Below are 14,894 nucleotides of genomic sequence, written 5' to 3'. Positions count from 1 at the left end.
GGGGGAAATCTATATCCTGGTCTTGAGCCCACTGTTGTATGTCATGGCCTGTGAAGTAGGTTCCTTGGTCACTCTCAGTTACCTATGATGTGCCATACATGGCACTCAGCTAGACTCATCCCTTAATAGTTGCCTTTAAAAATTTTTTTTTAGTTGTAGTTGGACACAATACCTTTATTTTATTTATTTATTTTTATGTGGTGCTTAGGATCAAGCCCAGCACCTTGCACATGCTAGGTGAGCGCTCTACTGCTGAGCCACAACCCCAGCCCCTTAATAATTGCCTTTTGATTGGCTCTTTGGCTTGGGAATGCTTACATCAATCCTGTAGCTGTGTCCACACAGTCGAAGCATATTTATTTGGCCCCTCTGATACTGGGCCTACAGTCTATCTGCTCTCACTGAACAAGGACATCACCTTGTTTTATATGCCCTCTCAGTGGCATCCTGTTGTCGTGGGTAGTACTGAGAGCAAGCAAGGCAGTTGTGGCATGCAGCAACAACCTCAGACATCTATATGGGCAGTCCCCAACATGTAACTACTGCCTACACAGTCTTTTGTCATGCATGCTTTGCTTTATGAAGTAGCCCAGTGGCAATTTCCTCTCCTGGAGCTTTCTCCAGCCATCTTTACCAATTGTATGACCTTGACTGATGCTTCTCTGGTGATGAGTTCCATGGCAAGGGATGCAGCATAAGCCACATGCAGTTGTCTTTCCAAGAAGTTATAACATTCTTCTGCCCCCTTCTATAACTGTGGCTAAAAGCTGATGGGGGGTCTTATGTCTCTTAATCCACTGCCATAATACCTAATCATAGCTGTCTAGAGTGACATGGACAGTAAGTTCAGCAGGTTTTGGTGTGTCTAGTGTTCCTTGTGCCTGTTCTACTGTCCATTTGGCCTCATTAAATGCCTCAATATGCCAGTCAGTCCAGTCCCATAATGTACCCCTCCCACACAAATTATATATGGGTCATAATAATTGAGCCAGATGAGAAATGAAATCCCTTCAAAAACCCAATAGCCCCACAAATTCTTGTATTTCCAACTGGTATAAATTTTATCTTACCTGACCAGATAACACCCAAGAATTTCACTGATAAACCAGGGCCCTGCACTTTGTTAGGGTTCATGACCCATTTTCAGCCTTGCAAATGAGTCACAGAAAAAGAAGAAGGAAGAGGAGGAGGAGGAGGAGGCAGAGGAAGAGGAGGAGGTGGGAGGAGGAAGGAGGAGGAGAAGAAGAAGAGAGAAGGATGTCATCAATATGCAAAAACTGGGGCCATGGTTATGGCTCAGTGGTAGAGCACTTGCCTAGCATGCACGAGGCACTGGGTTCGATCCCCAGGACCACATAAAAAGTAAATAAATAAAATAAAGGTATTGTGTCCATCTACAACTAAAAAAAAAAATTTTTAAATGCAAAAACTTTTTACCAATAGAAGTCAGGACCAGGGCTGAGGATGTGGCAGTGTATCTGCCTGGCATGCATGAATCCCTGGGTTCAATCCTTAGCAGTGCAAATAAATAGATATACAACAGTGCTTCCTTCTTTTTGAAAAAAAAAAAAAATTGTCTTTAAAAAAAAAGAAGTCAGGACCAGGTTTCTAAATTTTGTGCTACCACACCATGGACACTAGATGGGGCTATGGAGACATCATTGACGTAGCCTGGTAATGGTCCTTTGTAGGCCTTCTCACATGAAGGCGAATGGGGTCTTGACTCTCAGGGGCTATATCTGTGCTAAAGAAGGCATTAGCAAGACCTGGTACACAACAATATGCTGCCAGATGCGTGCTGAGCTCTCCTAGAATGGTGGACATGTTGTGAAAGGCTGGATAAGTGAAAGAATCAACTTATTTAATTCTCTGCAACCCACTATTACATGCCAAATTCCATCCTACTGGCCACACAGGGAAGTTAAAAGGGCTGTAGGTTGGGCCAATTATGTTTACTTTAGTCAATTGGAGTATGGTCTCTGTTAACTCTTTTTTTTTGGGGGGGGCGGGGGTACAGGGAATTGAACTCAAGGGCACTCAACCACTGAGCCACATCCCCAGCCCTATTTTGTATTTTATTTAGAGACAGGGTCTCATTGAGTTGCTTAGCGCCTTGCTTTTTACTGAGGCTGTCTTTGAACTCGCAATCCTCCTGTCTCAGCCTCCCAGGCCATTGGGATTGGTCTCTGTTATCTCTTGATGGCAACAAGGGAACTAATGTGGCATAGACAAAACAACAGAGCGGCGTTTGGCATGTTCCCTTAATATTGACTTTACAGCTGGCACATGCTTAATCCCCTGACAATGCATATGAAACTCCCCTATACTAATTTGTAGGTGTTTGCCCCATAAAATATTGATATCTACAATATATTCAGGAATGAAAGCTATGGACACCAGGTAGTGGGTGGGTGGTGGGAATCTAAGTCACAGCATCAATATTCCGGCTCAGATTCACTGTTTTCTTCCCATATCCATCAATAGCAGTTAACCTGCCCAGAACTTGTCAAGATTACCATATATCAATGTACACCCAGCTCCCATGTCCAACCAATGATGTTACTCTCTGACTTTATTTATTTATTTATTTATCAGTAGTGGGGAGTGGACACAGGGGTCCTTTACTACCGAGTTGCAGCCTCAGCTCTTTTTACTTTTTATTTTGAGATAAGATCTTGCTAAGTTGCTGAGGCTGGCCTCAAACTTGCAATACCCCTGCCTCAGTCTCTTGTGTCACTGGGGTCACAGGCATGTGCCACTGCATGTGGCTCTGATTGTTTTTGCAAGACCAGTGTATTGCCAATTCTATAAATGGTCTCTGGTTCAGAGACATGGCTCAGACCACTGAACTTTGACCTCACCCCTAGTCAGCCCATAACCAAGGGCTCAAATACTAAATATAAAAAAATACTATAATATACTTAAATATAATATACTTAAATAAAATACTTAAATATAAAAAAAAAAATACTAAAATTAAAAAAAAAAGTCAGGGAGAGCCATGGACTCTGCTTCCATTACATCTCCTAATAGGAGAGGATTGTCTTTGTCCCTTTTTGGAGACAAAGTAGAAGTCCATTTGGAGTATGAGTCCATTCTATCTTAATGTCTCCTCTTTTTTGTTCTTATTGAAAAACAATGACTTAATCCTCTTGTCCTTTGGCAATTGATTCCAGAGTGTACCAGCCATTATTCATCTCTTTTCCTCTCATCTACTCCTGCTGCTATTAAGTCTACCCACATCTGTCTACTAGACACTTGGAGAGGTCCTTCCAGTTTGGGCTGGGTTTTCTGCCACAATTTTCCTGTCTCTTTTGGATTTGCTATCAATTGTGTTTCTTGCTGTAGGTGCTGCCCTACTAATGGGGATAACATTGATACCAGGGCACCACAAATGGACAGAGGGGCTGCATGTAACACTGCATCCCTTATCTCAGGAGTAAAAATTATACAGTCTGGTTGTACTTCTGCAAAACACTAATATGCAACACTATTATAAAGTTTTATAAGGAAAACACAAAATGAAATTAATAAGAGAAACAGTGTTAATGATAAGAAATAGACTTATTATCTGATATATAAATCATCCCATTTATATGATAATGAAATCTTTGTGTGCTCAAAGCAACCACATGTAAAACCAGGTTTTAAAATGTCAATGCGGCCCCTTTATGTCAGACACAATGCCTAAAAGTCAGCACTTATTAGTTAGCTGACCTGAATTAGACTTGCATAAGCTTTCATTTCACAAACTTTTATATAGCACTTAGATAAAACTTGAGCATGAAGAGATAGAGCCTACAGAATGGGAGAAAATCCTTGCCATCTGCACCTCGGATAGAGCATAAATCTCCAGGATATAAAAAGAACTCAAAAACCAAATAAACAACAACAATGATAAAAAAATACAATCAACAAATGGGCAAAGGAACTGAACAGACACTTCACAGAAGAAAAAATACAAATGGTAGACAAATATATGAAAAAAATGTTCAACATCACTAGCAATTAGAGAAATGCAAATTAAAACCACATGAGATTTCATCTCACTCCAGTCAGAATGGCAATTATCAAGAATACAAGTAACAATAAGTGTTGGGGAGCAATGGACAAAATGTCTTAGAGAATCAATTATCATCAGGAGACCCATGGGACTTTTTCCTAGGGAAACTGGGAGGTTTAGAAACCTAGGGAATGGGACCCTTCTTGTAAGTGGGAGCACACCAGGGAGAAAGATGGGAGGGGCGACCCACTACTCTTCCTAAGGAAATAAGATTATCTTTCCCTGTAGTCTGATAAAGTATAAACTGGTAAAACTGAGGGTCAGTAGGACAGGGTCTGAGACTGGGGGAGGTTGTTGCAAGGCAGATAAAGAGAAAGGGGGCAACTCACCCACGCACTGGTAAATTGATGGGTAGGGCTTTGCCTTGGAGTTTTCAGATCACACTGAGCTTCTCTCAATCTGTGATCCAAGGAACTATCCTAATGAGGCTTGTCCTCTACCATTGGGTAAGATACCATGAAGGGATGTGGTAAGGGCTCTCCCAAAACAAATAGAAGATGACATGGTGCACTCAGTAACTATGTGCACTACATGAGTCTGTCAGGTAGTGTGGTACAGTCAGTGTCTATGTGTTAGTGTGCAACTTTTGTTATAACTCTATTGCAACTCTATGGTATAGAACACCCAATCAGAATGTATGTTAGCATATAGGGGAGAGAAAGGGGCTAACATGTAAAGGGGGTACTCACAGAGAGTATATAAGGCAACACCCCATTGTGTTTGGATTGCTCTGTAGTATAGTTTAAGTTCTGGTATTGTGATGCTACCTGCTTCACTCTTCTTGCTAAGGATTGCTTTGGCTATTCTGGGTCTCTTATTTTTCCAGATGAATTTCATGATTGCTTTTTCTATTTCTGTGAGAAATGTCACTGGGATTTTGATTGGAATTGCGTTAAATCTGTATAATGCTTTAGTCGTTTTATTAATTCTGCCTATCCAAGAACAAGGGAGATCTTTCCATCTTCCAAATTGATTTCCATATGTTGAACCAACCCTGCATCCCTGGGATGAACACCACTCGATTATGATGCACTATCTTTTTAATATGTTTTTGTATGCAATTTGCCTGAATTTTATTGAGAATTTTTGCATCTATGTTCATCAGGGATATTGGTCTGAAGTTTTTTTTTTTTCCTTGATGTGTCTTTGTCTGGTTTTGATACCAGGGTGATATTAGCCTCATAGAATGAGTTTGGGAGGGTTCCCTCTTTTCTATTTCATGAAATAATTTGAGGAATGTTGGCATTAATTCTTCTGTGAAGGTCTTGTAGAACTCAGCTGAGAATCCATCTAGTCCTGGGCTTTTCTTGGTTAGTAAGCTTTTGATGGTGTCTTCTATTTCGTTGCTTGAAATTGATCTGTTTAAAATGTATGTGTCCCTTTGACTCAGTTTGGGAAGTTCATATATCTCTAGAAATTTGTCAGTGTCTTTGAGATTTTCTATTTTATTGGAGTATAAATTTTCAAAATAGTTTCTAATTATCTTCTGTATTTCAGTAGTGTTCGTTGTGATAGTTCCTTCTTCATGACAAATTTTAGTAATTTGGGTTTTCTCTCTTTCTCTTCATTAGTGTAGCTAAGGATTTATCAATTTTGTTTATTTTTTTCAAAGAACCAACTTTTCATTTTGTCAATTTTTTGAATTGTTTCTTTTGTTTCAATTTCATTGATTTCAGCTCTGATTTTAATTTCTTTTTGTCTTCTGGGTTTTTTTTATTTTTTTCTTTTTCTAGGGCTTTGAGATGTAATGTTAGGTCATTTATTTGTTGACTTTTTATTCTTTTAATGAATGAGCTCAATACAATAAACTTTCCTCTTAGCACTGTCTTCTTAGTGTCCCAGAGATTTTTTTAAAATGTTTTTTTAGTTGTAGATGGATGAAACATCTTTATTTTTATTTATTTATTTATTTATTTAATGTGGTGCTGAGTATCAAACACAGGGCCTCATGCGTGACAGACAAGGGCTCTACCACTGAGCCACAACCCCAGCCTGTCCCAGAGATTTTGATAAGTTATATTGGTGTTCTCATTTACCTCTAAGTATTTTTCATTTCCTCCTGATTTCTTCTGTTATCCATTCATCATTCAATAGCATGTTATTTAGTCTCCAGGTGTAGCTTCTATTTTTTATTTTGTCATGGATTTCTAGTTTCATTTCATTATGATCTGAAAGAATGCAGGGTAGTATTTCTATTTTTTGTATTTTCTAAGAGTTGCTTTGTGGCATAACATATGGTCTATTTTAGAGAAGGATCCATGTGCTGCTGAGAAGAAAGTGTGTTAGCTCAATGATGGATGAAATACTCTATGTATGTCCATTAAGTCTATATTATTGATTGTATTTTTTAGTTCTACAGTTTCTTTGTTTAGGTTTTTTGTTTGTTTGTTTGTTTTTTCATTTTGGAAGATCTACCCAGTGGTGAGAAAGGTGTGTTAAAGTCATCTATTATTATTGTGTGTGGTCTTTTCTATTCTTGAAGTTGAGAAGGGTTTGTTCCATGTACATAGATGCTCCATTGTTTGGGGCATATATATTTGCGATTGTTAAATCTTGTTGATATCAGATTCCCTTAAGCAGTATGTAATATCCTCCTTTATCCCTTTTGATTAACTTTGGCTTAAAGTCTACCTCATTTGATATGAGCATAGAAACCCCCACTTGTTTCCACAGTCCATGTGATATGTTTTTTCCCAATCTTTCACCTTCAGTCTGTGGATATCTTTTCCTAGGAGGTGAGTCTCTAGAAACAGCATATTGTTTGGTCTTTTTTAAATCCAATCTGCTGGTCTTTTAGTTGATGAGTTTAGAACATTAACATTCAGGGTTATTATTGAGATATGATTTATATTCCTGGCCATTCTGGTTTATTTTTGGTTTTTAACTTGACTTGATTTTTCCTTTGATTGACTTTTCCTTTAGTGTAGTTCCTCCCTTTTCTGGTTTTCATTGTTTATTTTCCATTTCCTCCTCATGGAATATTTTGTTTAGAATGTTGTATAGTTTTTAGTTGTGAATTATTTTAACTTTTGTTTATCATGAAATGTTTTTATTTCATATTCAAATCTGAAGCTTAGTTTTGCTGGACATAAAATTCTCAGTTGGCATCCATTTTCTTTCAGAACTTGGTATGTTATTCCAGGACATTCTGGCATTGAATGTCTGGATTGGGAAATCAGCTGAGATCTGAATTGGTTTCCCCTATATGTAATTTGATTTTTTTTTCTCCCATAGCTTTTAAAATTCTATCCTTATTCTGTATGTTAGTCATTCTCATTATAATGTCCCTTAGTGTAGGTCTGCTGTAATCTTGTAAATTTAGGGTCCTGTAAACCTCTTTGTGGTTGATTTTCCATTTCATTCTTTAGATTTGGGAAATTTTCTGATATTATGTCATGAAAAGACTGTGCATTCCTTTGGTTTGTATCTCCATACCTTTGTCTATTCCAATAAATCTTGAATTTGGTCTTTTCATGTTATTCCATATTTCTTGGAAGTTCTGTTCATGGTTTCTTTTTTTTTAAGATGTTGATGGACCTTTATTTATTTATTTGTGGTGCTGAGAATTGAACCCAGTGCCTCACACATGCCAGGCAAGTGCGCTACCACTAAGCCACAACCCCAGCCCAGCCCTCTCTTCATGGTTTCTTACCATCTTCTCTGAATGATTGACTTTATTTTCCAGAGTATATATTTTGTTTTCATTGCCTGAAGTTCTGTCTTCCAAGTGGCCTCATCTGTTGGTGATGCTTTTCTATTGAATTTATAATTTGGTTTATTGATTCATTCATTTTGAGGAGTTCTGCTTGTTTTTTTCCCCACAATCTTTAACTCTTTATTGAAGTGATCTTTTGCTTCCTCCATTTTCTTTTGGATTTCACTCCTTATACTATCTTTTACTTCACAGATCAGTTGAACTATATACATTTTAAACTCTTTCTCTGACATTTCTTCTACTGTGTTGCCTACAGATTCTGTTGTTGGAACATCTTGGTTTGTTTGAGGAACTTTGTTCCCTTGTTTTTTTCATGTAGTTTGTACATCTTCCCATCTAGCAGTATGGATCTGAGGCAGTACAGTTTCTACTCTGTAGTCTTATCGTGTCCCTGAAGGCTTCCAGTGTCTCACCTTTAAGAGGGAAACCAATATTAACAGGACCCAATGCAAACAATATACAACCTTAAATCAAATAGCTCCTATGAAGGCATCTACAGTTTTGTCACAATAAAGAGAAATGATGTGTTCAATTATTGTCTACAATATAAATGGTAAGTTTGCTAAAAGGGTTACCATTTCAAATAGTGGACAAAGAGGAAACTGAAGTAGTGTAGGATGTGATGCTTATGGGGGAGAAGGAGAGAAGATAGGGGTAAAAATTTATAGCAAGAGCAAAGGAGGAATTAATAGAGGTTGGCTGTTAGCATGAGAGAGGTAAGAAAGAATTCAGAGAGGTAAGAAAGACAGATAATTGATAGAAAAATACATACAGAGTTTTAAAATAAAAATAAAAGAATTTAAAAAGTAAAAATATAAGAATACACAATCAAACTGTAATATACTATTCAAATATCTCACACCTCAATTAATTGATGCATGAAAAATATTTGGATTCAAAGATGGTAGAGATGAGAGGGGCAGGGAAGGAAAGTCTCAGTGGAAAATTGACTGATTGCTTCTGCTGGCTTCCAAAAATTTTCTTAGGTTCCCCTTTCTGCTGGTAGGTGGGGGTTGTATGAAATTTGGTCGTAGCTCCCCAATCCTGTAGGTGCCTGACCTGTTGGGTGAGCGAGTGGATAGCAAAATGCTTTCACACCCTCTTCCAGTCTTCCCACCCATTGTAGCTGGCCCCTTCCATCCCCATGCACTTCAGGGCTCACTGAGCCCTTCTTCAGTTTCTCCAACTTGTGTTCTCCCTGGGGAGTTGTCCCCAGTCTCTGGCTTTCCACAGGCTTGCCAGACCCAGCTGCAATCTGACGAAGCTGGGCTTCAGATTCCCCGGGTTCTGTCTTGCTGCAGTCCCAAGATGTCAATGCTGTTCTATCTTACAGAAAGACCACCAGGGATGTGCTCACACAAAGGAGTGACCCTGCAAAGAGGCAGCCAGATGGTGGCCACTAGCACACCCAAAAGGAAGACCTTTGGTGCAACCAGACCTGCAAGTACCCCAACAATATATCTCCAGGCCCTGGCTGGTGTCCCCAGACTAAGGCAGCCATGCTCCAAGATGGTGGTCGTGGCAGCAGCAAATGTGCAGTCCCCTTGGCCCTGGACTCCCAGGGCCTGGCCAATGTCCCAAGATGGCGGGTTCCCTGACAATGGACTTTGAGGCAGCAAGGGCAGCAGGCATTCTGCAGGCACTCTATGGGTGGTCTGCCGGCAAATAGGGGGAGGGGTGTTTGCCGGGGGTGGGGGTGGGGGTGCTTGGCAGGTGAACATCAGGTGATGTACAGGCTAAAAGTGGGCAAATGGGTGGAGAGTGATCTGCATGCAAACGGCCTGTTGTTGTTGCCTTTTTTTTTTTTTTTTTTTTGAGAGAGAATCTTTTTTGTAGATGGACACAACACAAAGTCTTTATTTTTATGTGGTGCTGAGAATCAATCCGGGTCGCGCTGGTGCTAGGCGAGAGCTCTCTACCGCTGAGCCACAATCTCAGCCCCTTGTTGTTGCTTTTTTGTGATGCTTGGATTGAACCCAGGGCCTAGGCAAGCACTCTACCAACTGAGCTATATCCCCAGCCCCTAGGCCTGTTGTTTTTGTTGTTTTTTAAATGTTTCTATTTTTAGCTTTCATATTGTGGATATAAATGAATTATATACCATAATCACTGTATTAATGTATATAAATCTGCATAATTTTACTAGTGCCTTTTATGCCTTCAGCTATTTCTTGTTACATATTACTGTACTTTTCTTTCAGTTTGAAGAATTCCCTTTAACATTTCTTATGAAGAAAATCCCTCAGCTTTTTTGTTTATTTGTTCGTGAAAATCTTTTTCTTTCTTATCTGAAGACAGCTTTGCTGGGAACATATCTTTGTTTACCCAGAGAAATGAGCCTTGTAGAAGGACCTTAAAAGTGTATTTTAAGGGGCTCAGTGGTAGAGCTCTTGCCTAGCATGTGTGAGGCCATGGGTTTGATCCTCAGCACCACATAATGATAAATAAAAGTATTGTGTCCATCTACAACTAAAAAAAAATTTTTTAAAGTATAAAAGGAAAAGGGATCCTCATCATTTGTAACATTGATTGCTACATACTAAGTTTCCTCAGCTTGGACAATAACCTCTGTAACAGCTCCAAGGTCTGGTACTATTGGTGCTAAAAGTGGCAATATTCACTGAGCTGTCTATAATTAATGGTAAGTCTACAAGCACCAGGTATTATGCATGCGCCAAATGGGGCTCTGGAATGGAGAATTAGTCTCATGGAGCACTTTGGCTCCCTGAAGCTCAGCAGCAAGGGCAGTTATTTTTTTTAAAATAATGTTTTAGTTGTAGTTGGACACAATACCTTTATTTTCTTTCTTTCTTTTTATGTGGTGCTGAGGATCGAACCCAGCGCCTCGCAAGCAATCTACTAGGCAAGCAATCTACTGCTGAGCTACAGCCCCAGCCCCCAATTTCTTTTTTCCACCAGTAAGCTAACCTTGTTTTGCGGAGACAATAGGTGTTATTCATCCCACTGGTTTATAGTCTTCTATGTGCTCCCACTAAGCTGGCCATAATGATTATAATTCCTATCAGGGCTTGGGGGCAAAAGTAATTGAGGGTACACATAAACAACACATAAATGCTAACATATCATTCAGTAGTGGGAGCCATAATAATAAAGTTAGTAGGGACACAAAATCAGAGAATATTATCTGTTATCCCCTTGTCATGATGCCAGGTATTGTGAGGACCATGGTCATTTGTGTACTGGTTTGTAAAAGGCCCAAGATATGCAATTCTTGTCCATTTTACCACTGACCTCTAACCTTGGGACAGGGCCTCTAGGCCCTATGGAAAAAGGGAAATTTTGGTGTAGTCCCTAATCATGTTTATATTTGAAATCCAAATGGTGTGAGAAATAGTTGTTTGGCTCTCCAGTTTATATAAAAATTCACCAGGAGGTGGAAGGCTATCACCATGCAGACCCTAGCTGAACGACTTATTGAGTTCCCCATGGCCTGGTACCTCTGGCCCTGAGTTCCTTAGTGGGAACTCAATCTTTCTTTAAAGTCCCATTATTAAGCAGACCTGGAGATTTCTTTGGGAAAGCCCTTGCACAGATAATCCAGAAGAGGGCGCCCAATTATCATTTTTACACTCCTTTTCGATCAGGTTTTGTTTTCTCATGAGTGATTTTTTTTTTTTTTTTTTCCTGTGCCTGGAAATTTCTCAGTTAAGATGCCAATAACAACAACAACAACAAATGCCAATTGTGTTATACCTGACCTAATGAGGTGATTTAATTAATAACCAGCAGGAGCAGCACAAATAAACCTACAAATCTGAGTCTGGTTAACAATTTCAGCATTTACTGTTCTCACTCCTTAATAGTACACCCAAGAGACCATCAGTGGGCTGTGGGACATTTTGCCTCTGAAGGGTGGTCCAGACATGTTTTTCAGGGACATCTTTCAAAGAAACCATGACGCTCACAAGAAAACGCTTGTCTCAGAATTTTGTAAAAGCTTAGACACTTCTGGGTTTGAGTCTTAAGCAAATTAACGTTGCATTACATCATTCAGGCAAAATCTAAAAAAGTTGATCTCATAGACCTTGAGAGTAGGTGATGGTTAATGGGGACAGCAGGGGTTAGGAAGAGATGGAAAAGGTTGATGAATGAATACTAAGTTACAGTTAGATAGAAGCAAGAAGTTTTGGTGTGCTGTTGCAGTAGGATGGTTATAGCTAACAATAATGTACTGTCCACTTAAAAAAATAATAATTTTAATGTGTTCACCATAAAGAAATGATAAATGTTTCAGAAGATAGATGTGTTTAACCTGATTTGAACATTACACAATGTATACATGTATCAAAACATCATACCTCATTAATATGTGTAATTTCATGTTTTTCTTTACCAGTTAAAAATTAGTTTTTAGGGCTGCAGTTGTAGTGCAGTGGTAAAGGAAAAAGGGAGATTTTGGTGTAGATTTTTGCCCAGCACGGGTGAGGCACTGGGTTCGAGCATCAACACCACATAAAAAATAAATAAATAAATAAAGGTATTGTGTCCATTAAAAACATATTCTAAAAGAGAAGGAGGTCTAGGGATGTAGCTCAGTGGTAGAGCGCTTGCCTACCACGCACAAAGCCCTGAGTTCAGTCCCCAGCACCACAAACACAATAAATAAAAATTATTATTAAAATCAAATTAAAATTTGTCAAAGAAAAAATAAGAAAAAGAAAGTGGGGGTGCAAATGTCAAAGCAAATGGGATAAAATGCCTACAACAGTAAATAAAAAATAATTTTTATTTTTGAAATTTTTATAAGCGCAAATTTTTTTCTAAAGTACAGTCATCTATCTGGACGCGCTGAGTGGATGCGGGGGTCTCCTGGGAACTGGGTTGGAGCCGAAGGAGCGCTAGCTAGGCACAAGCGCTCACAGAATGCAGCCGCCCCAGGACCCCTCCCCGCCCCCACAGACCACCCGGAGACCCCAGCGCAGAATCGTCTCCGGATTCCCAGCAGTCGCCTGGAGTGTTGGAGATTGGCTCTTGCCCCCGCCCTCCGCACACCCTAGGGAAAGGAAGCACCCCCCGGTATTAAAAAGAGCTGAGCGGAAAGAAGCTCTCTCAGTCGCTGGCGGGCAGGCGAGCTGATGCGGAGCTGCACCGCGTCCACCATGCCGAGGATGATTTGCAGGAACGCAGATCTCGAGTTTGACTGGCTGCAGCCCTGCTTCTACCCTGACGAAGATGACTTCTACTTCAGCGGCCCCAACTCGACCCCTCCTGGGGAGGACATCTGGAAGAAGTTTGAACTGCTGCCTACGCCCCCGCTGTCGCCCAGCTGTGCGTTCCTGGAGCTCAGTACGGAGCCCTCTGACTGGGCCAGCGAAATGATGCTGACCGAGGCCGACCTGTGGGGCAACCCCGACGAGGAGGACGTGTTCGGCCCGGGGGGACTGGGCAGCCTCACCCCCAACCCAGTCATCCTCCGGGACTGCATGTGGAGCGGCTTCTCCGCTCGCGAGAAGCTGGAGCGTGCGATGAGTGAGAAGATGCAGCATGGCCACGAGCCCGCGGCCACGGGTCCGGCCACTCAGGTCCCGGGAGCGGGAGCTGCCAGCCCTGCGGGCCGCGGGCACAGCGGGACGGCCGGAGCCGCCTTACCGGCGGAGCTCGCCCACCCGGCCGCCGAGTGCGTAGATCCCGCGGTAGTCTTTCTCTTGCCGGTGAGCAAGCGGAATCCGGTGCCTGTGCGGGTCGCCCCGGCTCGTGCCCCTGCCCGTGCCTCTGCCGTGGCCGCTGCGGTTGCTAGAGCAGCCGCCCCCGCTAGTGCCGCGGTGGCCGCCCCTCCGGGTTTAAACAGCCGCCCTCCCAACGGCGGTGACCACAAGGTCCGCAGCACCTCGGGAGAAGACGCCCTGAGCGACGAGGTTGACGAGGAGGAAGATGAAGAAGAGGAGATCGATGTGGTCACCGTGGAGAAAAGCTGTAAGACAGGCGGCACCACGTTCACCCTCACGGTGAGTCCCAAGAACACAGCCCTGGGCCTGGGGAGAGAGCAGTCCCGTGAGCTGATCCTCCAACGCAGTGTCCCCATCTACCAGCAGCACAACTATGCTGCGCCCTCGCCCTATGTGGAGAGCGAGGATGCTCCACCCCAGAAGAAGATCAAGAGGGAGGTGTCCCCACATCCCTTCAAGAGCGTCATCCACCCAAAGGGTAAGAGCTTCAGCCCTCGGAAATCCGACTCCGAGGACAGCGTGCGTCGCCGCAATCACAACATCCTGGAGCGCCAGCGCCGCAATGACCTGCGGTCCAGCTTCACCACGCTCCGGGACCACGTGCCAGAGCTGGTGAAGAATGAGAAGGCTGCCAAGGTGGTCATTTTGAAAAAAGCCTGTGAGTATGTCCACTACCTCCAGGCCAAGGAGCACCAGCTTCTGATGGAAAAGGAGAAATTGCAGGCAAGACAGCAGCAGTTGCTAAAGATAATTGAACTTGCTTGGACTTTCTAAACCTTTCTTAAATGAACAGTCACTGCCACTTTTGCACAGTTTAATTTTTTTTTAAACATTGTGTTAATGAATATTGATTTACTCTCAAATCAGTCCCCTGACGTTTGGGTCTGGGTGGGGGGGCAGGACGTGTGGGGTTCTACCAGGACCTTGGAGAGCCCATGTGATGGGGTTCTGGGTAGCTTTGCTGTGACAGTGACAGCAGTAGAAGTTCGTGACAGTTGGGAGCCTCTGGGGCTCCTTGTTCGTTCCAAGTTTTCAAACAACAGAGTCATTCCTACTTTTTACAATTGTGCTTAGGTTCCAGCAGATGTCAGGTAAGAGGGTTGCCATTTGATGCCGATGGGGAACATTTCTGTAAATACCTTTGCACACCTGCCTTTTGTATATGTTCTGGGTAATGAGAGGTGGCTTTTGCAGCCAGTATTAGACTGGAAGTTCACACCTAAGTACCATAATAATACCTCAATGTTTGAGGAGCATGTTTTGCATACAAATATATCGTTAATCTGTTATGTACTGTACTAATTACACTGTATACTTTAGTATGATGCTGATACATAACTAAATTTGATACTTATATTTTCATATGGAAACGAGTTATGAAAGTTTTGAGTAGATATTACTTTATCACTTTTGAACTAAGAAATTTTAT

At 41.6% G+C, this 14,894-nt stretch overlaps 1 protein-coding gene across 1 annotated transcript; it reads left to right on the top strand.

Moving 5' to 3' along the window:
• The first annotated feature begins 12,874 nt into the window (after nt 1–12,874).
• LOC114089655 (N-myc 2 proto-oncogene protein) lies at nt 12,875–14,239 on the top strand. Its single transcript, XM_027931560.2, has one exon. It carries the CDS (start codon nt 12,875–12,877, stop codon nt 14,237–14,239), a length of 1,365 nt encoding a protein of 454 aa, XP_027787361.2.
• Nucleotides 14,240–14,894: the final 655 nt, after the last annotated feature.

The sequence above is a fragment of the Marmota flaviventris genome, chromosome X (assembly GCF_047511675.1).
Source record: "Marmota flaviventris isolate mMarFla1 chromosome X, mMarFla1.hap1, whole genome shotgun sequence".
Classification (NCBI taxonomy): Eukaryota; Metazoa; Chordata; class Mammalia; order Rodentia; family Sciuridae; genus Marmota; species Marmota flaviventris.
The sequence above is the reverse complement of the archived record's forward strand: the minus strand, read 5'-3'. Positions and strand labels throughout refer to the sequence as shown.